Source organism: Parasteatoda tepidariorum, chromosome 6, assembly GCF_982258835.1.
Source record: "Parasteatoda tepidariorum strain Cologne lab strain chromosome 6, Ptep-v5.0, whole genome shotgun sequence".
Taxonomy (NCBI): Eukaryota; Metazoa; Arthropoda; class Arachnida; order Araneae; family Theridiidae; genus Parasteatoda; species Parasteatoda tepidariorum.
Window position 1 is genome coordinate 38094526 of NC_141760.1, and position 25037 is coordinate 38119562.

General features: G+C 30.5%; 2 protein-coding genes across 7 annotated transcripts in view; both read left to right on the top strand.

Moving 5' to 3' along the window:
* LOC107444075 (putative sodium-dependent multivitamin transporter) overlaps positions 1-6253 on the top strand; it is a 29666-nt gene extending 23413 nt beyond the window's left edge. For all 4 annotated transcript variants that reach the window (XM_071178814.2, XM_071178813.2, XM_016058150.5 and 1 more), the window contains exons 10-13: positions 1198-1433; positions 4821-4918; positions 5165-5283; positions 6082-6253. In XM_071178814.2, coding sequence (XP_071034915.2) covers positions 1198-1433; positions 4821-4918; positions 5165-5283; positions 6082-6111 — 483 coding nt within the window. In that variant the 3' untranslated portion in view covers positions 6112-6253. The remainder of the gene's footprint in view (positions 1-1197; positions 1434-4820; positions 4919-5164; positions 5284-6081) is intronic.
* A 7149-nt stretch (positions 6254-13402) lies between these two features.
* LOC107444064 (sodium-coupled monocarboxylate transporter 1) overlaps positions 13403-25037 on the top strand; it is a 36498-nt gene continuing 24863 nt past the window's right edge. Inside the window, exons 1-2 of one of the 3 annotated variants that reach the window (XM_087165677.1) lie at positions 13521-13641; positions 24629-24670. The gene's annotated coding sequence lies outside the window, so the exon portion shown is untranslated. Of the gene's footprint in view, positions 13642-24628; positions 24671-25037 lie in introns of all 3 variants that reach the window. The other 2 variants (XM_087165676.1, XM_087165678.1) reach the window with 2 other exon arrangements.

Sequence of the window (25037 nt, forward strand, 5' to 3'; positions counted from 1 at the left end):
ACACAGCTGCGAATTCAAACATTCCCGATATCAGAATTAAAACCCGTAAGGTGCAGGTGAAAATAAGGATTGGTTTTCAGAAAGGGGGGTCCGAAAGAAAAAGTAGAGCAAAACAGTTAGCTAGTCACTTAAGAGGAAGTGGTATAGAAAGAGATATGTTCCAGGGGATTAGGTCAATGAACTTAAAAGAGTGGACATTTGGGCAATTTGGACGGTTAATTTTGTATGCTAATTATTATTATTTGTTAGGCAGGAATTTTGGACATGACTTTAAGGATTTTATTTTGATGGAATTTTATAAATGGATTTTGGCATGGATATTTTATTTTTGGCCTGATAAAAGTGATTTTAATGTGTTGATTGTAAAAATATTAGGTTCTTTTATGCTATGTTTTGATTTTGTATTTATTAGTTTGTCAAGTGTCCTAAGTGTAATTTTATGTTTAATAAGGTATAATGCGGCCAATATCTTTTGCGCACGGGAATGTGTGCGTGTAATTGTTTTTTTTTGTGCAGGGATGGGCTTGCATTGTTTTTAGGTTTCACTTGTACGACCAGGGAAAAAGGTCGAACTAGATGAAACCGGGGGGGAGGTGTCAGGATCCTGATTCCTCTCCCACGCATTTGATTGACCCCTTGACCTGAGGGTCAGAGGGTGAAGGACACTGCAGGTGTCGTCCCCTACATTGGGGGTGGAGCAAAGGACTGTTTCTTATGGGAAAGAGGATTTTTTAGAGATCAGATCAGTTTTGAACGCAGGAGAGATTAGCTTTGAACGCCGAAGGGTAGAGTGGTATTTGAACGATGATAGATTTAGTGTGAACGAAAAAGAAAGGGAGCAGTTGCGCTCCAAGAACATTATACTCAATAGCTCATGTATCTATTTGTAACTTTTCTGTAAATAATTCTATAATCAAGAATTAAATAATAAATAAGCTATAATTGAAATAATCCTTGGTCATCCTTAATGAGGAGTCTTTAAAAACGAACCAAGAGACAAAATGTCTCACAGTTTCCATGATGAAAAAAATGTTTTTATTTTCAGAATAAAAGAAATCCTAAATATATATTACAAAAAGACACTTGTTTACCAATGGAAACGAATTAAAATTATATTCCAACGAATTAAGAATTTGACTTTGGGAGAATAGAATAAAATTTTAATTGGTGTTCTTACAGATAGTTTCTTATTTTCAGGGAACATTGATTGGATTACTTGTAGGGTTTACAGTGAATGCATGGCTTGGATTTGGTTCTTACGCAATTAAAGCAAAAGTACCAAGATTAAGTCAAAGCGTAACTGGGTGTCCTGTACTGAATATAAGTATTACCGAAACAGTACTAAATAGTACGAAAAATTTGATTGCCGGTGAGGTGATTTCCACAACAGTCAGCACTGGCATTGCATATTCAAGTTCATTGGACGAAGAAAGGTATTATAAAATATATTTTTTTAAAACAATATTCATTATTTTTATTCGTATTGTTCTTATTCGTGTTATTCTTATTCTTATTATACTTAGTTTTATTCTTTTTCTTATTCTTATTATTATTCGTATTATTATTCTTATTATTCTTATCCTTATTATTCTTATTCTTATTATTCTTATTCCCATTATTCTAATTCTTATTATTCTTATTCTTATTATTCTTATTCTTATAATTCCTATTCTTGCTTTTCTTATTCTTATTATTCTTATTATTCTTATAGTTTATTATTTCTATTCTTATTCTTATTATTAATATTCCTATTATTCTTATTCTTATTATTAATATTCCTATTATTCTTATTGCTTATTATTACTATTATTCTTATTGCTAATTGGTTACTATTAAATTTTTCAAGAAGTCAAACAATAAAATTTGCATTGCAAAACATTTATTGAAAAAAAAAGGTTAAAGAGTTTCGTTGAAAAATATTTTTTTAAAAAGATGGTGCAATTATTCTATTGTATAATTTTCAAATGCAAAACAATGCAATAATAGCATTTCACAGCATTTGAAAAATAAACAATGCAATAATTGAATTTAAAAATAGGTCTAAAAATAGCGCAATACAATATTTTAATTTTAAAATATTATTAAATAATAAATATCATAGAAACACACACTTCAAGCTTCAACATTATATAATTCTTAAAAAATGATCATTGTTAACTTTAAAGATACGAAAAAATACACATTATGCTAGTGATTACTGGTATGCAAGAAGAAAAAAAACTTTTTGGCATAAAATTTTTACAGCAGCCCTAGGGTCACAGTAAGAAGGCAAATCTAATACTTTTTTTATCTTAAATTGTTTTACTAATTGAAATAATATGTAAGTGTGATCCACCTGTATAAAAATGTCTGGCAACTTAACTAATCAAAGAATTATATCTAAAGAAATATAATAATCAATTCGGATATCAATTAGAAAATAGAAATGAAATCGCGGTTTTATTTTTACGATGTCAAATAGTTGCACAAAAATAAGAGCAAGTAAATAATGCAATCGTAAAATAATGTAAAAAAAATAGTTATTAAATAGTAAACAAAGCTGTATGGCAAAAGCTAGAATTTGAACAGGTGGTTTTAATACGTTTGTGACTAGGCTGGAAATAAGATAAAAACGGTTTTGTCAAAACAACTTTAAACAGTCAAACATGCAGAGAAATTTTGTAAAAAATCATGGAATTTTTTAACAGTGTACGGGAGAAAGAAAAGAGGACTTTCTATTTCTGACAAATCAAAAGCTTGAAAAAATTGATGGGAATACTGCAGTTTTGATTCTTATTTTAAATTTACTTCCTTCTCACTAAGAAGTGTTTCAAAACACAAAGAAAAATAGAGGTTAGGGAAGTTCAACTTAGTGATAAGTCATTTTACACTTTGTGATTTAATATTAAGTGATCCTTAAACTTTTTGTTGATTTTTTCAAGCAAATACGATGCCTAATATACCCATATTTGTATTTGAGGCACATCACTCCAAAACTGAAACATTAAATTTTATTTAATTAATATCTATATAAATATTTCTCTTACACGGTGACAAAAAAAACCTCATTACAACTCCCCGAATGGCAACTCTAGGAAATCGACCAATGATTGCCGCTATAATTGTCAAATTTTCAAATCTAGCTGAGGTGGCTCAACATATAGCGCTTTTAAAAACGGAAACTGAAATAACCAGACAGAGCATTATCAGCTGCGTCAATCTCATACTATTAAGGTAGGCAGAAGTAAGTAGTCTTTGTCGATAGATCTCTATTTTAGTATTTTGTCCAGAGCGCTTTTTTTCACGAATTTATATAATACGAATTTATTTGACGATTTTTGATTTATATCACGAATTTATTTGTTTTATTATTGTTATTAGTTATTCATTGAAAAATGAGTCTCAGTCGTGCTATTACACTTTAAGATTTTATACTATGGCACATTTCTAATAAGTTTAACGAATTACATGTCATTTATTTGAATTCAAATTTATTTTAATGACTTAGTATTTACTAAAAATATGCAATTTTTTTTTAAAAAAAAGTTGTTATATGGATTTGAATGATTGTTTTGAATTCTTAGAATTTTGTGCATTTGCAATGTACCTAAGTTAGTAGCGAGCGAAGCAAGCTTGGTTTGCGAAGAAAACCATATAAGATTGCGTAGCAATTTTCGTGGGTTGGCGAGAGTTAGCGAACATGGGGCGCAGCATATTAGTATTAATTAATGCATTATATTCTCTTAAAACCATAATTTCTTTTTTTCTCAAATTCTAGAAATTGTAGGCAATTATTTTTAATAAAATATTGGAAGGACATACATTTAAGATCAAAGAAACACAGAAAAATGTTTCAAATTTAGTCATTACTATAAAAAAATAAAATAAAAGAAACTTACAATAAAAAACACAGTAATAACACGCAAAAATTAAATATTTGGAATCAAATATTTGGAAATTAAATATTTAAATATTTGGAAATTTCAAATTTAAAGAAGGAAATTCTTTAAATTTGAAATTCAAACAAACAATTAATTTAACTGTGAACATTTATTTCATACGTGTAGTATTTCTTAACAAAAGTATGGATAAATAAAATATAATACCGGTTTACACTGGAGTGCATGTTTTTATCATATTTTCTACTTAGCTTTTTCCTCATGTACCTTGCGATATTTCATTTCACAATAATTAAGGAGTGTTTTCTTTATTGAATAAAAATTCTGCTTCTTTTTTATGCATTACACATTGCCTGCAATCAGAAAATAAAAACTTCCAATATTATACAGGGTGTCCCAAAACGACAGCATAAACTCTGCACAGCTGGATTCCTCGTTGGGAGTACATAAAAACTGCCCAAAGAAGCGTTTCTGTACGATCTATAATTTACGAGAAAAATACGAAAAACAAAGTATGATGTTACTGTCGGTGCAAGAAAAAACACATTATTAAACATATGAACAGCAGTATACTATGCACAATTTAAAGCAGATGTAAGATTTTAAGATTTTAAACATTATCGTCTGGAAAGATTTGCGAATACTGTTGTTGATAAGTCCAATAAAATGTTTTTTTCTCGCACCGATAGTGACGTCATACTTTGTTTTTCGTATTTTTCTCGTAAATTATAGATCGTACAGAAACGCTTCTTTGGGCAGTTTTTATGTACTCCCAACGAGGAATCTGGCTGTGCAGAATTTATGCGGTCGTTTTGGGGCAGTATAAGCATTGGTTGTAATATTAAATACTATTTATTTTTTATTGTTCTTAATTATAATTAATAAATCAATTATTAATTCTTTAACTAATTCTTCATTTATATGATATTCGCTTTTTTAAAGGTATATATTTCCTGTGTATAAGATCTCCTATTTGTGGTTTCCTCTGATTGGCACTCTATCAGTTTTTATAGTTGGCTACATTGCAAGTTTTGTTACATGTAGGTCATAAATTTCATTTTTTCTCCATAATGTATTTTTTGTATTTTATTAATTTTTTTTCTTTGCTTTAAAGTTTCATACTTTAACCTTTTCCTTTACTTTATTCATTTATTTTTATTTTTTAAAATCCTTTTTTATTTGTTTATTTGCTTGTAACACATTTTTATAATGGATGTATGAGAATCAATTATGCATGAACAATAATTATCATGCAAATAAGTTTCATATTTATTTTTTCTTTCCAGGTCTTCTTGATGAGTCTAAAGATATTAAACCTGAATATTTTAGTCCTTTTATTCGAAAGCTATATTTTAACAGTTCAAAAAAATTAACGAAAATAACGAAAGGAAGTAAAGGCGCAGATGTAAGAATTTATTTACATTCTTAAAATTAGTGTATAATTCTTTTAAAATGCATTGAAAACATGATGTTAATTTTTTCCTTCAGATTATTTTATATCTGTGTAATTCTCAAGGCCATATATTTATTGCTTAATTTGAAATTTAGTTCATTTTAAAAATCATAAAGCGGTGCACCACTTTAACTAACAAGCAAGTTTTATTAGCTAAATGGGAAAGCATAGGGCGGATAAACAAATTTCTTCTAACTATAGTGAAATGCTTTGGGCATAAATATAAATTTTATAAATGCAAGTGAAATGCATGGAGCAAACAAGCAAATTTCATGATATAAAGTTAAATATATGGAGTTGAATGCATTTGTAATAGTGGTGTCGAATGATATTTTTTAATGTAATTTCTATAAGTGCATAACAGTTTTGAAGAATTGCCATTTATATGAAAAATAATATTTTTCTGTGTAATTACGTACAATTGACTATAACAACAATAATAATGTATCAACATTGAATATAATAGATGTGAATAAATACTGAATGTATAAGACATACATCAATATTGAATATAATCGAAACATCGCGTGTTACCATTATCTATGAGGCATCCTTGTAGACCATTTAAACCTGTCATAATAGTATTAAAAATAGTTTAAATGGTTGATGCTATATATAATTTTGAGCTATCATTTAAGATTGTGGTTTGATAGATAAATATTTTTTTTAACTGAATTAATTTTAATTAGATTAGATTTTAAATAAATTTAATAGAACAACGAGACTGAAGATAGTTTCTTTTATTTTCAGGTAGAGATGAAAGAAATGAATTCAAAGTAATTGTTTCATGTTTTGTGATATGCAAGAAGTCCAATATCCGTGTTCAAGTTCCAGATCCACCTTATGTGTTCACAATTTTTTGTATTGCCCTTTGTTATTGTTTGTTTTAATATATAAAATTAAAATTAGAAAATAATTTAAATATATACTTTTTGTGTATAACAGTTACTCTGATTAAAAAAAATAATAACAATTTATATATTACCTGATTAAAAACTACATTCACTTAAAAAAATATATAAATAGGAAACAACAGTCGATATTTTTTTTTCAGGCGCTGAAAAAAAAGCACTTGATGGAGAGGTGTTGAAGAACTAATGTCGTTAACAAGAGAATCAGTTTCCTTTGTTAACGACGTTAACAAGGGGAACTTCTCTGCATAAGTATTACCTCTCCATAACATGGACAGATCACCGAAGTCAAGCATCACTGGCTATGGTCAGTGTGCTGGTGGGTGACCACTTGGATCAGTCTGCGTAGGGACCGAGGGTGTGCGGTATGGGTCCTCGTTAAACTGTTCTACCGTAAAGTGCTCGACTTCGCGTGCATGTCGTCGGGCTACCGAAGCGGGGGTGCCATCCCCTCTGCAGAGGATCAAAATTGTGATGGCATGTCTTCGTGATGTTTCCCAGACCGTCGCCAATAGCCCATTGTGCAGCTCTAGTGCGACGTAAATGAACTACAATAACTATAACATGGAAATGCATTTTACCCTGAGTTGCCCTTCTCGGCCACTGTGTTTTGTTCTGCTTTTGTTTCTTTTTCACTCTCGGCTTCTTCGGTTTTTCTGGTTTTGTTTCTCACCTTTAATTTTCCATTTTTCGTAGGCGTGTTTCCGTTTTACATTTTCTTTTAACAGCAAACAAAAACTTTATTTGGAACAAAAACGAACACATAAATACAAAGAATTCGTCGCCAAGAGGAAAATCCTGTTCAGGCGACTAAGAAAGGAAAAAAAATACATGAAACTATATAAAAACATAACAAAGGTAACATAAGAATTTCATTTGGATAGGCACACGACTGGTATAAAAAATCAAATGCTTTCTTTAAAGTGAAAAATAGAGATCTAAATCGTCGATGTTCGTAACAAACTGAAACAAAGCACGCTTAAAAGAAGAATATACGAGTATTTGGATATTTTGCAACTGAAATGGTAATTTATTATATAATTTAGGTGCTAATTAAAAAAACTGCTTTCATGAAATTTTTTTTGTAAAGTGGGGAATCTCATATATTTCAGTTGGTCTCCTTTAAGACACATTAGTTTTTAATTTTCATATTAATTTATTGTTGTGTAAATAAATTACAATCCGAAAAAATACATTATGGCAAAATGGTATTAGATTAATTCTTGTATATATATATTGGTAGTTGTTACACTTGAATTATTTATATTTAGAGAATTAATAATCTTGAAGCATTTATTCTGAACTGAGATTAAAGGAAGTAAATTCAAATCACTCTTTCTTCTTCTCATTCGCATCTGGCAAGTCTTGAAAATAGGCGTCTGTCTTTTGGCACTTGAAACATGTCGACTGTTATATCCTATTTATGTATTTTTGAAGCGAATGAAGTTTTAATTAGGTAATATCTTACGATTTAAGTTTCTTGGGATTATTTATTTTAATTAACAAATTTTTTATTACAAATAATAAAATCACTATACCCTTATTCTTTGCATTAACAAATGTACTATATTTTATAACCTATTTTATTTTTCATACTCATAATGGCTCTGGTAAAATAAACCTTTAACATATTTTGCAGGTTGGTGGTACTGGTAAAATAGTTGTAACAAATGTTTAAAGCTTATTAGCTGTTTAGAGCTGTTGCAGCTTATAAACAAAATGATCACAATTAAAAAAAATCAAATCAATTAAAATCTTATTATCAAAATAAAATGACCAGTTTCATAAATAAAGAAATACATTTTTCTGATAAAATATTCTAAGCAATTGTAACAGTGCGTTTTCATCCCAACGAATACTTCAGCTTATTTTATTCAGTTTTAGTTTATGGATACATCAAAAACAGAAAGCAAGCATACTTATAAACAAAAAGAAAAGTGTTGAAATAAAATTTTATTTCATCTAATATACTAAATTAATTTATTTTTCAAAATCAGCAGAAATATTTTAATGAGCCATCGTTAGAAATAAATTGCCTAATTAAAGCTTAAGTTTTTTGATTTTTAATTTTGATCTTTAAATAAGTTGTCTTATGAGCAAGATTTGAAGAGTTCAAAAAGGCATTACATTTTACTTTTTATTTTGAATAATATTTTCCATTCTTTATTTGAAGTAACATATAATATGGCATATTTAAGCATATATAAAAGTTTTAGATTCCAATTCTCAGAAGTAAAAGCATCAAGAACTTAATTTTATGCCTTTCTGTCAATTTTCTGTCGAAACTCCTGCACTTTTAAGCAGTTTCAAGTTTTTCTTATAATCTTTTCATCAACTATTTTGGATCTTCTTCCACTTATTTGAATTGCAAGCTTTGAGAACACCCTACAAGTTTATTTTGCTGCCTTTTCATGTGATAACAAAAATGACTGGAAAGAAATGCATTTAAAAAGATGTATATTATTATCGTACTTTTTTACTAGTCTACTCTCCATGTTCATGATCAAAACCTACGGTACACGACCAAAACCTACGGTAGATGCAATATAAAAATTCCTGTAAAAAGTACCCACACTCAGGGTTCCGGTACTTTTTAATAAAAAAAATGCTTTTTACCGGAGCATGTTACGGAATAAAAAAATTTATATTCCGTATTTTTTACAGCAATAATCACCGTAAAATTACTGAATCACACTAATTAAATAAATATTACTGTAAAAATTAAGGTATAATATTTGACTGTAAAATGGATTTTACGGATCTTGCACCCAAAGTGCTGGTACCTATACTGTATTTTGTTCAGAAATTTTTTACTGTGTATTCAACATGATGCCCTCTATTACTATTTATTGTCTTTTTGTCATATAGCTTTTAAATGTAAATCTGAAACTTAAAAAGAGTTAAACACACGAAAATAACAAAGCAGGATTTCAAAACGAATGAAATCGAACTGTTCTTCAGCAATTTCATTAAATTACGGGAAATAGAAGCTATTAAAGCTAGATAAAAAGCCTTGCCAAAGTAATGATATATTTTCTGCAATTTATTAGTTATTAAATTAACGGCAGACTTCTTCGCAATCGTGTCTCAGCTGCAACTATGAATCTAATTAATAGATAATCTTTCTTTAAGTGCCAATGCATTTACATGCGTTTTCAGGAACCCTGAAAGCTAATAGTATTGTTTTTATAAGGAAACTGCTATAAATTTTTCATTCTGTAGACATTTTAAATTTCTATAGCTTATAATAAGTGAAAATTACAACTTTGTTGAAAATCAATTGACATCTATTTAAATTACACATCCCATTTGTGTCTGGGGCAAATATAGAGGAAGTTAGAAGAAAAATTAACAAACAGTTCGTTAAATTTTAACTAATTGATTTCAAACACCTTCTTTACCTTAACTTAAATTAACCTTAAACTAGCCTTAACTTTAACTAATGCATTTAAGCATTGATGCATTTAAACATTTAGCAAATACTGCGTAACTCTCAACTTTTAACCATTACAATTTATTTTCATTTCTTACAGGAATACCATGTTAGGGCTGTTATACCTGTTAGGACTTGCACCATTTCATTTTCATTTCCCAATTTTTTTTCCACTCTATTTATGCCTAACAACCTAGAAAATATCAAAAAACGTAACTAATTATTTCAGATCTACTAATAATGCATTATTATATTTAGGGTTATTAAACAATACTAAACTGTACGGTTATGAAGCAATTAAATTCTTTAGACCTGGTTAATTAACTATATTAGGTGTATACAGTAGCACAACCGTTTAGTTTTGTTGCCATGGTTTTTTAACCGTGTTTGTTGTAAACGGTTTTAAATCCGTAAAGGTAAAGAAATTTTCTCAACTGTAAACTTTATTGTTAATCGAATGGACAGACTGCTGTCGTTCATTTTACCGTAATTTTAGAAAGAAATTTATAACAGTGTGTCTTATATGGATTTCTAATTGATTTTTGCAAAGTAATCCTGAGCTTTTTCTCATACCATACACGTTAACTAAATGCATAAAAAAATTTAGGTACATTTGAATAATTTAAAAAATCAATGTTCTTTTAATTTTCCTATCTAGAATTACTTTCCAGGTTGTGACATACACTGGGTTTTCTTTTTAAGTCTGATTGATATGTTACGTTACTATGATATAATTGATACGATATAATTATTAAGCTACAGTTTCACTGAAAATGGTTTAATTCTTTTCTACTTAGTTTTTAGTTATTTAAGTTTTTTTTTAGTTTTCTACATTTTTTTTTCACTAATCGAAAATATACTGAATAATCGAAATAGTTAATAATTATCAGTCAAATCTCATGTAACGGGTTGTAGAGGGGTTATTTAACTTGCCTGGTGGTAACGACCTTAGCTTGATTTTCAAAGTTAGAATAAGCTTTTTTGCTTTTCGATAAATATATTCAAGAAAATAAAGGCTCTGTAAAGAGTGGTATTTGATTATCTTCTCTCTTTAAGTTCAGAAATGCTGAAATCAAATCATATAATGAAAATGGCCTTCACTATTGTTAATTACTGATACTATGGTTCAGGTTGAGAAAAAATAGGAATCATTTGAACTCCTTTTACACTTACTAACGATGCATTTAGCCAGCGTGTGTTCATATAAGGCAGAAAATAAACGCAGAAGTTTGTTAGCTTTGTTTCAAAATTTATCTAATCAAACTAAATTTAATAACTATTAATTTTTGGAATTATCGTAAATTTCATTTTTATTTATAATACTTGCAAAATTTCCAGATATTTTGTTATGCAACACTTAAATAAAACAATCTGAACATTGTTTACCGACACGCAATGTGCACAGTTTATGACGTCAATTCAGAGGAGCAGACTGTCGACAGTCGAACCGAAAAAGTAAAAGGTTGCGATAAATTTGCTTGTATACCGATAATTATGGTTAACATTCGAGAAATTTTAAAGAGAATGCACATTAACTGCAATACTTACACTGTTATTACTTAAAAAAGTTTAAACTGTTTAAAAAGAGAATATTGCTTCTCTGAATTTTTTTCAAATTCAATATAAATTATTCTCCCAGCCTGATGGTTATTTTATAAAACTTGGATTAACGAATAAAAATTTGGGCCCTAAGAGCAAATGAAAAAAAAAACGACATTAAAATAAATATATGTTAAACGGGTCTATTTTCATGCCAGCCTAAAAGGCACTATGTAAGGACACAAGAGGATGATTGGAAACGCCCTCAAGAAGAGCTCAGTATTTTAATTATACATTCACTCATCCATTTTACAATAATGAGTAACAGGAGCCGTGATGGCTCAGGGGATGGAGCGTGCGCCTTCCTATGAGGTGAACCGGGGTTCAATCCCGGCGATGACTGGTCAATACGAATTCCGCATCCGGCTTGCACCGACCACAGTGCTGACGTGAAATATTCTCAGTGGTAGACGGATCATGGGTTAGAGTCTCCTTGCCGTCAGGCTAACCGCGGGAGGTTCTCGTGGTCTTCCTCTCCATGTAACGCAAATTCGGGTAAGTTCCATCAAAAAGTCCTCCACGAAAGCAAAATTCTCCCGAAACTTGATCCAGAAGTTCCCTTGTCTTCTGGATTGGGTTTAAAATTACAAGGCTACGAAGTTGAACATTGGTAGTCGTAAACCCAAAAATTGGGTCTGCTGTTTGAGAACGGTTATAAAATAAAATAAAATAATGAGTAACAACATAACAACTAAAATAGAAAGTAACTTGAAGTTTTACCCAAACTGATTGGGTAAAACGGGGACCAGAGAAGAGGTTCGGGTGTCTCTTCTTGCGTCATCTCAGTTGGTAGGAGTCAAAACGAAGACTATTGTTTTTGTTTGTGCGGATAGACAGGTAGTGTCATCTGTTGCTACGAATTAACTCTCCATTACAACTAAGCATTACTAGGCATTTATTTACAGATAAAAGCTTGGGCCTTAAATGTAAATGAGAAGAAAAAAAACATCTAAACAAATATTTATGATATGGTTCATAAATTATATATTCTTTCCAGCCTAAAGAGCACTAAGCAATATTACCCATTAGTTTACGACACTTCAAAAGCAAATGAAAAAGAAATCAACATAAAAAAATACAAAATGGTTCATAAAATTTATTTGTCTTGTCTGAAAGGCACTAAGTATTACTAAGCATTACTTAAGAATAAAACTTGGGCCTTAAATGAAAACGAAACAAAAACAAACATAATAAAAAAATATATTAAATGATTCATAAATTTTATTTTCCATCTAGCCTAAAAGGCACTGAGTATTATAAAAGGTTCGAAAAAAATGGCGTAAGTAGTGATCCAAATTAAATATTCATAGTAAGCAATAAGCAAAAGAAATATTTATTCATAGCAAACAATTAATATAGTTATAATATCTAAAAAAATATATATTCATAATAAACAATCGGCAAAAAAATTATTGTTCGAGATTTTTTTATTAATTTTTCTTTTTAAACTTTTTTTTAGCTTTCTAAATGTTTTCTGAAAATTTTCTTACCTCTAACACTTTAAGATCCTAAAATGAACCTTAAGAACACAAAACCTATGTAAAAGTATGGGTCGTTTCAATAACCTATGAAAAAGAACTTAAGTCTAAAGACAAATGAGAAAAAAAAAACAATATAGTAGGACGCAAAAGGATATCAAAATAAATAAATAAAAATAAATTGTAAGTTTTATTTGCATTCCAGTCTATTGAGCACCAATAATTATCTTAGTAGGGCTAAACTAAAATATTGCCTATGGTGACAATTTTTCAGTGAAAATTTAAAAAAAAAACTGTTAGTAGCATTCTTTTTTAAATATTTATTGATTAAACCAACATGAAAGAACCCTACAAAGTTTTTCCAATAGAAAACTGTGATGTCAGGGAATAAGCATTCCGAATTAATGTTCCGAATTATATAGTAGCATACATATACATTGCATTGTAGTAAGTGATGTTTATTCTGAAATGCATATACAAATAATTTTATCCAAGAGAGAACAATTTTCACCATATATGAATGCATTCATACGTTATAAAATGAGTGTGAGTAACACGGATGTGAGGTAATGATTCTAGAGTCGTTTTTCTTGACAGCTGTTTTCAACCTGCTGTATAAATAAATATTCTTGCTACTCGTTTTCGAATGCGGGTGCTGTAATCAGAATTTATGCTTCTTTGTAAGTGTATAACTTGTAAATGTAAGTTAGAAAAAAACATATCTCTTAGTTTATTCATAGGAATTATTTTTTAGTAAACGTATAGTAAATAAAAGAAACTAATGTTTTTTCTAACTCAAAATTATCATCCATTGTCATTGGGATAAACATATAGGATAATTTTATAAACCAATAATCAATCTAAATTGAACACATTTAGTGCCTAATAAGTAAGTACCTATAAATGAAATTTTTCATATTTTCTTTATTATATGTAAAAATTCAAGATTTATTTAAGAACAAGGATTTAATAATTATTTTACGATTTATCTGGCATATAATTAGTGATGCATTTTTATTTCTGAAATCTGCTAATTTTTATTCTACTGTTTACTACATGCTAATTATAAAAAGAATGCATTTTTATGTAGAGTAGCAGTAAAAAAATAGTTACGTGTTATTTATTTCAGTAAAAGAAACAAATGAATAAATACTTTCATTTTGTGTCCTAAATAATTACAATTAATATACGTGTACTTAATTTTAAACTGATTAAGTTATAATAATTTCTAAATATTGAAGCCTGAAGCATCACTTTTGTGGTTCACTTCAAAACTTAACTGGATAAAATATATTGTCAAAACTACCAGAATATGCAAAATTCAACGTGTTTCTTGCCCTATGAGAACACAAAAAAACTCGGTAATTTTTACTGATGTACTTTCGTTATGATTTTGGTAAAATAACATTAAACTAAAGTTTTATATTATGTGACAAATACTGAAAATGGGATAACAGTTAGTTTTTTTTATCATAATATCTTAAAACATGGGTATTTGGTTTAATTTACTTTTCAGTTTTGTATTATTTACTAAATGTGTAGTACTAAGAACTATAATTTTGGATACCTGAATATTTCCGGTGAGCCGTTACCATCTGATAAATACCAAATAAATGGTTTAAACATCGTATAGTTTGGTGTTATTAACAAGAATTATGATTTTGTTTTTACCAGTAATGACATTATCATAAGGTACGGTGATTTTCCAGAATTTGTTTCTACGTGTAGTCCGTTTGATATTTAAGCCAAGTTGAGCCGTTTAAAAATCATAAAACCAGGAACCATATTCTATTAAAAATTGAGCTGTTTCAAACTTAATTGCATAACATCTTTGTATGGAAACCTGATTCAATTTAATACCTTCAGCAAATCGGCAAGTTACGAGTGCAACTTCAATAAACAGCTATTCAATAGCTTTTAAAACCATATTCTCTTGAAAATTGAATCTTGCAAATTGAACAATTGCAAATTTGGTTGCATAATATCCTTGTACGGAAACCTGATTCAATTTAACATGGTTCAGCAAATCGGCAAGTTTTAAGTGTAACTTCAATAAATAGCTTTTCAATTACTTTTGTAAGAAACAACTTTTAAAAGAAAAACAAAGCAATACTTTTATTAAAATTTACACACACCGTTATTCTAAAAACTCAAAATCTAAATCGTACACAAGAACTGCTTTTGCCAAAACATGGAATACTAAATATGCAATAAGAATATAATTAATGTTCACGTGCACTCTTTTACACTCGACCATCCTGACTTTTGGACGACCTCGTCCCTTCAAAACAACTTATAATCCTTCAAGTAATGCGGCACTTTTTTACATCTCTTTGGTCTACTGTTATCTTGGCTTAAATTTTTATTTGGATCGTCATTGCATTGATTTGTACTGTTGTTGTCGTTTATGGGTTCACAAGCAATGAAGTTTTCCTTACTTCCAGTAATATTGTCCCCATCATCAGACAGATCTTCGTCGTTGACCAGATGAAATAGTTTCATTTGCGAAGCGTGGGCGGTAGTCGTATAATTATGTTGCCTTCTTCTTCCTTGTCCAACTACGCGTAAATCAGTAACTTGATAAGTGTCGGATGGTAATATTTTGATGACTGTTAAAGGACCTCTGTACTTAACTTGGGTTTTAGTGTTAGATAAGGCAGTTTGTTCAGGTAATCGTCTTACGACCACAACATCACCTATATTGTACTTAAATGCATGACATCGATGTTTGTCATAATTCCTTTTCATCTTTTCCTGTGCAATGATAATACGTTCCTGGGCATCTCTTTGCAGTTTTGTTGGATTTACGTAGTCATTTGATGTTGGTAGTAGATCTTGAGGAAAATATCCAGGCTTTACTGGCGTGTATCCATACAAGAGTTCAAAAGGAGGTTTTCCAGTCGACTTACTCGGAGACCAGTTAATACACCGTTGTACTTCTGGTAATATTTTATCCCAATCCTTGTATCATTGGAATAAGTATACGATTGATGCGTTCAACTTGTCCATTAGCTTGTGGTCTTTGACTGGAATTTAATGTATGCTTGATTCCTAATTGCTTACAATAGCCTTCAAACTCCGAGGACGTGAAGCAGCTCCCTCTGTCTGTAATGATTCGCCTCGGAGAACCAAAATCACCAGTAAATTCATCGAGGTACTTCAAAACGCTTTTAGTTGAGCAACTAGGACATGGACGAAGGCGCACAAACTTAGTCATATTGTCGACAAAAACCAAAAGCTCCTTGTTGCGAGCTGAACTTGTTACAAATGGGCCAAGGAAATCCATATGCACAACTTCAAATGGGCGACTACCAGGTGGAATGGCATTAAGTTTACCTTGAGCTTTCCCACCTGGTACTTTTGTAAATGCACATATGACGCAGTGTCGTATATGCTGCTTGATATAACTTGCCATACGAGGAAACCAAAACTGTTGACATATCATTTGAATTACTTTCTCAACTCCAAAATGACCAGAAAAGTCGTGGAAACGAACAACAAGATACTTTCTCATTGATTTTGGCATTACAAACAACTTTCGTGTCTTGTTTCTATCACCTGATTCATAATGGAGGCGATAAAGTATTCCGTTAATCAACTCGAAATTATCGGCTAGTTGTTTTTCTTCTAGTGATCTATTTGTCTTTATTTTTCTTAAGGAAAATACAATTTTTTGCAAATCTTGATCTTGAGCTTGTATGAGGGCTACCCTGTCTTCTTCAGTAGAAATGTAAAATACCGTAGGCTCTCTTATTAGTTCTACAGGACTCGTAATGTCTATTTCATGCAATGGTGTGCAAATTCTTTCTTCGACTGGTGAACGACTAAGGGCATCTACATGAGCCATTTTAGTACCATCTCGGTGTTTAACATTATAATTAAATTCGCTCAACAGTTCAGTCCATCTCGCTACCTGGGGCTTAATGTTCTTTTGCGTATTCAAGTATGTTATTGCTGAACAATCGGTGACTAATGTAAATTGCAAACCCAACAACAAAGGACGAAGTCTAGTCATTGACCATACCGCAGCTATCAGTTCTAAACGACTTGAATGATACTTTTCTTCTTCAGGAGTTGTTCGGCGACTTACGGAATAAACTAACTGAAAAGCACTAGACTTATTTCGTTGCAAGAGCATTCCAGCTAATCCAACAGAGCTTGCATCAGTGTGTAATTCAGTTTCATCGCGTGGAACAAATAGTTTCAACACTGGTCTCGATACTAATTTAGAACGTAAGTTTTCAAAAGCATCATTTTGATCATCAGTCCATGTGAACGATGAATTTTTCTTTAGCATCCTTGTGAGGGGTTCAGCAATTGAAGCATATCGTGTTATAAATCGGCGAAAGAAACTTGTTAAGCCAAGAAAACGACGCAATTCATCTTTGGTCTTAGGAGCGGGGTATTCAGCAATGGCAGCAAGTTTTCTTGGACCTGGTCGTATTCCATTTTTATCAATTACAAATCCCAAATACTCAATATCTGACATTCCGAATTCACATTTAGATAGCTTCAGTGTTACCCCAGCTTTTAGCAACTTTTCAAGTACTTGTCGAAGCTTCACTATCATATCATCAAAGCCGATCGAACCGAAGAATATATCGTCAATATAACATGATACACCGTTCCAAAGCAAATCACCCAAAGCTAATGACATCGCTCGCTGAAAAATAGGTGGTCCATTCGATAAGCCAAAAAACAAACGTGTAGGCTCATAATGTCCATCAGGAGTTGTAAAAGCTGCCTTTCGTGAGGATTCTTCATCCATTGCTATCTGATTAAATCCTTGACATGCATCAAGGATGCTGAATAAACTAAAACCAGACAGTCTTTCAAGCAAATCATCGATGCAGGGTAATGGAAATTTATCCTTAATAGTTTGTGAATTTAAATGTCTGTAATCAATTACCATACGATGATCACCAGTTTTCTTAGATACAAGCAAAACAGGGCTACTGTATTCAGAAGAACTGTCACGAATAACACCCTGATCTTTTAATTCTTGAACGATTTCTCTTAAAACTTGTCTCTCGTAGTTCGAAGCTCGGTAGGGTGAACGAGAAACAGGTTTACTACCTGGTGTCTCAATGATACGCATTATAGTATTATTAATGCATCCTAGTTCATCTTGTTTTAAAGCAAAACACAGCCTAAATTCATTTAACAAATCGCATAAAATTTGCTGCTGTTCCTTATTTATTGATGGTCCAATTTTAACACATTCTCTATCGATAGGATTTCGCACAATTTCTTTTGCTAATAAAACGGCTGGGGTTGAAACCGCATCTTCTTTAAACATTGAATTGTAACTATTTTCAGATACCAAATTTCCTCGCAAGATAACACGATTTTTCTTTAATTGTAATTTTACGCTACTAGGATTCACGACGGGCACTTGGGATTTACCATCGTGGATAGCAAACGTAACATCCTTGCTTAGGCCATCTCGATCACTGCAGGAAATAAATCCGTTTTGAGATTCGCATGCACTGAAGACAGTTACCAATTGAACTGTACGCGGTTCAATCGCGCACTTTTCGAGGGTCTTCAACACAACCCTATCAGGCATTTGAATATAATTAATGTTCACGTGCACTCTTTTACACTTTCATAACTTTTAAAACCATATTCTCTTGCAAATTGAACTCTCTCAAAACTTGATTGAATAATATTTTTGTACGGAAACCTGATTCAATTTAACACGTTGCAACAAATCGGTAAAGTAATGAGTGTAACTTCAATAAACAGCTATTCAATAATTTTAATGAGTGTAATTTAAATAAATTATTACGCCTGCTAAACGGTTTTCAAGATAATATTGTTGTTGTTATTGTTGTTAATTTATGTCGCACTAGAGCTGCACAATGGGCTATTGGCGACGGTCTGGGAAAAATCCCGGAGGATGATCCGAAGACATGCCATCACAATTTTGATCCTCTGCGGAGGGGCTGGCACCCCCGCTTCGGTATTCAAGATAATACAAACCGTCCTCAGCAGCATTCATCTGAATGTTCGATTCTCACACACAGTCTGAATACTTTGAGAACTCCTATTGACAGGTTTTAAGCTTTGGAATTGGATTACGCATTTAATTTGAAATACAAAAAAGCAAAAAATAATAAAAAGCAAAAAAAAAAAAAAAAAAACTCGTACAAGCACTTATCAATTCATATTAATTATTTTGCCTCCGGCAGACGCATTTTTTATTTTCCGTATATTTGGTAGACAGTGGCGGATCCAGCTGGGGGGGGGAGGTCATAGGGGTCATGATCCCCCCAAACTGAAAAATAAAATAAAAATAATAATTTTTTTTAATAGTTTGCAAAAGAAATAAAATATTCATTTTGAAGCATTTAAACGCATTTTACTCAAACATTTAAAATTATTTTTAAACATCTAAAGATCTTTTAAATATTTAAAACATTTAATATTTAGAGATTTTGATTGCTTGAATTATTTATTTATTGTTCTATTGTTCATCATGAAAAAAATAAATGAGAAGACTAGCATTAAAAACCCCAGTTTTTTTTTTCAAAAAAAATATTAAAAAAAAACTTGCTTTATAAAAAAAATTTATTGTGTATGGCGGGGGGGATCTGAGTCTATGACCCTCCCTAGGAAAAATTTTATAGATCCGCCCCTTTTGGTAGAGCCACTAAATATAATTTTCCGGTGCTCCCTACTGAAGTCGATCATTCGATTTTTCAGTATTCCAACTGCCCACAACAGTATAATTGCTCAGTTTTTGATCATCGAATATTCGTATCATGTTTCCCTAATGACGAAAAACGAGTGTTGGAAGAGCAATACAACAAAAGAACAAGTCCAAGTGGAAAATTTTTTTAAATAAAATATTTTACTTGAAAATATCATCCTGAACCGCAAGTAAAGAGAGCCGTGTAAAGAGCCCAAATCATGTTCTCAGCAAAAAAAAGAAAATTGCTATAACACTTTCCCTTATAGTACAGAGATTTGGTATAGAGATTAAAATTGTTATATAATCAAGTACTACAAAATATAGACTCATTTCCCATTTATCAAACTTGTGCACATAGAAATAGTAATGATATAGTAAGTACTGCGAAAAAAAAATTTTTTTCATCGGAAAAATTACCCTCCAAGATCTTTTGTCACAGTAAGCTTTATTAAGTTTAAAAAAATAATGGTTGATAACTGAAAAATGCTTGAAAAGAGGGTTAAAAATATTTGCTTATTTGATCCGTGTTTCATATTAAACAATTTAGTAATATTTTACTTCGTTAGATAGAAAAATCCGATGCTTAAATTAGGAACAAGTACAAAATTCTGTACTTGTACAGAAGACTCGTACAGATAACCCTTATAATTTCTAAACTATAGTCTTATTTCGTGATTGGTCTCCTTCGATTTACCGGAATATATGCATTGAAAACAGTACATTATTTGCCTGTAGGCCTCACTGCTCACTAACTTGTATAAAAGGCACAATTTCCGCCTTAAACTATCCGCATTTTTATTTAAAAAGGGGGATGAAGGGAGGGACATATGGGAAGGTTTCAGACATCGTTTATAATGACATAACAATGATTTCTAAGAAAAAATATCTTAAGTAGTAATTTTTCCATGGAAAGTGCCTAATTTTACTGGACTATAAATACAAAACTATACTTTTTATATTTATAATAACTTTTATAATATTTGCAACTTTTAAATCAATCATCACGAAATTGGTTTCATTCAATTCAGAATAAAACATTTCATCGGAAAATAAGCTTTGCAAGTTCAGGTAGACCCTGGATAGTAATTTCAAAAATAATGTGCATGAGACATGTCAAAAATCATGCACTTCATACATGAAAAACTAGCTTTTTTATTAACTAGTCATTCAATTAATTCCTGAATAGTCTCATTCGATTCAGCGTAAAAAAAACTACGTAACAATAGGCATGAAAAGCTAGCTTTTTATTAACTAGTCATTCAATTAATTCCTGAACAGTCTCATTCGATTCAGCGTAAAAAAATTACATAACAATAGGCATGAAAAGCTAGCTTTTTATTAACTAGTCATTCAATTAATTCCTGAATAGTCTCATTCGATTCAGCGTAAAAAAAACTACGTAACAATAGGCATGAAAAGCTAGCTTTTTATTAACTAGTCATTCAATTAATTCCTGAACAGTCTCATTCGATTCAGCGTAAAAAAATTACATAACAATAGGCATGAAAAGCTAGCTTTTTATTAACTAGTCATTCAATTAATTCCTGAATAGTCTCATTCGATTCAGCGTAAAAAAATTACGTAACTATAGACAGCAATACTCCATTTGGTTAGATAGTAACGTCTGGTGCATGAATCAGTAAAAAAATGTACATTATGCACATTAAATCCTTGTGACTACTAAACTATTGGTCTAATTGTTTTGTGAGTTGTTGCATTCAATTAAGCGTGGAATATTATACCAGAAACAATGCATCATTTGACTATGTAGAAGAAATTAGAAAAAGTCGAATTTTACTGAACTAAAAATACTATGCGACATTCTTTTAAAATAAACCAATGAAGTGATATTTAATTTACTGTAGCGCGTTCAACAAGCGCAAAACAAGAGAGAAATTATCTGTAAAAGCGGTCGTGTACCGTGAAAAAACTATGCTTACCTGACTTAGATTTTCTGCTCAGCTACTTTGATACTTACAATGTTTAATGTGTTTTATAGTAGAAAAAATAGTCGGGATTAATTATCGGTGGCAAACGTCGTCAAAGTCCATAATATACACTTTTAACCACTTTGCAATGAAGATGTCTAAGCTGGCGTCACTTCATTTACCTATTTAAAATTTATCAATGGTTAATCAGTTACTATAACTACCTTTTGGAATACCTTATAATTTTAAAATAAAATGAACAGTTATTTTTCCCTATCAACCCCAATATCGCAGCATTTGATTGAATGATAATAGTTAAGTGATATAGTTCAGCTTTTGGCTCGAACATCTCTATAGCTTGACGAAATATTGCATTTATAAATTTATCAGCAACTTCAAACAGTGCTTTCCTACCTCCACACGCAAAAAACACCTATACATAAAAATCCAAGTATTTAAAATTTTTATCAAGTAGAAGCTATTCATTAAAACAATTTCCGATTTGGGTGTTGTGTTTATCAGTGCAATTGCACAACCATATTTTTGTCACAATTTATTGATACATTTTAATTCTTTTAAACCACTATATCTTTTCCTCTATATATCCTTTAATATAAACAGATTAATTCAAGCAAGTAAACGCGTTATACTTGCACCATATGCGTCTTAAGAGGACTCCATACCACAGGAGACACTTTTCATGGCGGATTCTGTTTCATTCGGTATTTTAAAGTTTGAAAAAAAGGAGTTCAGGTAAACCTAGAGTAGAAGTTGAAATTTCAAAGGTTGAAACCATTTTTTCTTCAAAATATCAAAATGCAAACATATTTCTGCAGAACTACTTCCTCGCAGCGAAAACCAAAGTAATCCTGCCATAATTTGTTTGTATTTTGATATTTTGAATTTTTTTAGCATTTACACTTCGTGATTTACTCCAGGTATATTTAAACTCACTTTTTCTGTATTTAAAATTTCAATATTACTTACATAGGTGAGAAAAGTTGTCACGAAAGCTTTGTCCCTAGGTATAGTGTCCTCTTAAGCAAAAAGACGTACTGGAGGGAGAGGTATGCAAAATATCACTTTCAAAGAGATTTGAACTCTCTGCTCTGCACCAGGATTTTTTTTTGATCAATAAGATCGATGTTGCGTTAACTTCACTTATTAATAAATAAACTTTCTCTAAAGGGGGAACTGATTGGTACAGAAATATTCCGTTTTAAATAGGTTTTTTGTCTTACGCGAATCCACATTTCCATAAAAATATAAAGATTAAAATTATATCTAATCAAACTAATTCAAATCAATATAAATACAGAAAAAATGTTTAGATACATGAATGTGTGTATGTACTGTATACAAATCCGCAATTCTGGACCGATCCACACTAAATTTGGTGTAAATACCTTCGAAGACACGTCGGACCTAATTGTTTTCTTTAAAACTATCTCTGATCACCGATTCGCGCTACATCCCAAGTAGCAAGTTTTCCATAAGATCTGATGACTTTTTATGATAAGACGATTTTCAAGCTTTGCAGCTCTAATTAATCAACAATTAGTTTTATCGCTTGTTTTTATTAACTATTTATTTTTGGTATCCTATATTAGATTCTTACAAGTAAAATTAGCGTGAATGATTTCGGGATGTATAGTGATGACGTTATCGAATTCACATTTTAAAGGATAAATATATTTTCTTATATTTAGAGTTTTACGCTTTTGAAACGCTTGAACGCTTGAAACGCTTTTGAAATGTGTTTCTAGAAACTTAAATAATGGAAACGCAACAAAATGTAATATAATTTTATCGAAGTTATTTATTTATCCATGGTAAAATTGTGGAAAGTTCTGAATATTACAGGTTAAATGATACTATATGTATAGTTAATCGTGATTTTGGTGAGTTGAATTTTTAAATTATATTATAGTAAATTTAATAGTATGAAGCCACGCCATAATGTGGAACAAATAAAAAATAAAGATTGCGTATTAGATGCCATGAATGTGCTATATGGTGATAATAGCATGCATATACGTTTTCAAGGCTGTAAAAAACCAATTCCGCATTATCTATACCAAGAACCTAAATTGATATAATAGGTTCTCATTATTTCAGTATTATTTCATACTACTTTTAATTTAGCAACTTAAGTCGAAATAAGTACTGATATTAGTTTGCAAAAGATGAATGCAAAATATCTGCGTCATTACTAATTATTTTCGAGAATTAAAATTGATTAATTTTAATGTGTCAATATTTAAAAGGAAGAAAAATTGTTTATAAGCCAAATAATTAAGAAAGGCACTAATTAACCCTGCAGTAATGAAAGGCGAAAAAGTGCCTTTAAATTGCTGACATCATTGAAAATGAATTTAATAGGTTCAAATTGAAATAGAAGTTCTTCTTAAAAAGCTTAAGATTAATGAGCAAAAAGATACTCATTCGTTTAGAAGAGCTATAAAGAATCACAGAATTATTGATGCCAAAAATATTGATTGTCACGGAGTTCGTTAACACCATCACAGCACAGTTATTTGCCTTATTTAAATCTCGGAGATCATCCTTTCTTTTCTATCCTTATATTTAATAGTTTCAGAAGCTGTTGGATCAGACTGTTCTGGCTGGTGCATCTTTCCTTCAACAATTTTCAGAGCCTCTGCATGATAGTTAAAACAAACTTAATTCTGTGTTTCCAAATCGCCCTATCACTTTTATCACTTAATGACTTCACTTGGATTTTTCTTTGATCCATTGCAATAAACTAATTGAAATTGCTGACTTTTGGAATATTAATTGACTGAACTCTAACACTCCCGCTTAACTATCACCAAACTCAAATATTTCAGTATTTTAACTTTGCATAATATGTTGGAGTCCATAACCTGTAAAAATTATTCAGTTATACAAATATTAACTGAACCTGACATCTAAAAGTTAAAGTAACTGTTTATTCAGCATAGTATAAAAGAGGCAAAATAAAATGATGATCTTATAAAAAAAAAAGAGAGAACAGGTTTCATATCTTAAAATTGAAGTAGTAATATTGCCAGATTCCATAAGATTACATAAATATATAAATATCAATCATGACATTAATCATTTGAATGTTTGCTTAGGATACATACAGTGTCAAATGATTTTTTTAGTTACCGTGTCATTTTGATTACAGTGAATTATCTTTTATTTTACTTTTTTTAAAACTATCAATAGAAATCTTTTACCGAGGTTTGATTTTTGTTTTCTTTTAGTAACGCATTTTCAGTTGCAGATTTGCTATTATAGACTTGTATGTACGTATTACACATTTATTTTTCTTAAATGTCTTTAATGTTTTAAATACGTTTATGAACCTGTTAATAATGTTTTATGAACATTTACGTTATGTAATGTTTTATGAACATGCACGTTTATTTTTTAAATGTCTTTAATGTTTTTCGGTAGCTTAATATATGTCCTTAACTTTTTAATATCATTATTAATGTATGACGGAAATAATATTAGTATTGTTCTATTCGTCATTATTTTTTCGTTATGTTGTATTATTAGGAAGCTAATAATTATTTACTATAATGATTACGCTATTTATGGGAAATAATTCGACTTTTACCCTTGAATAATTTTTATAATTTTTAGGTTCGAATCTAGCGGTGGCTGGTT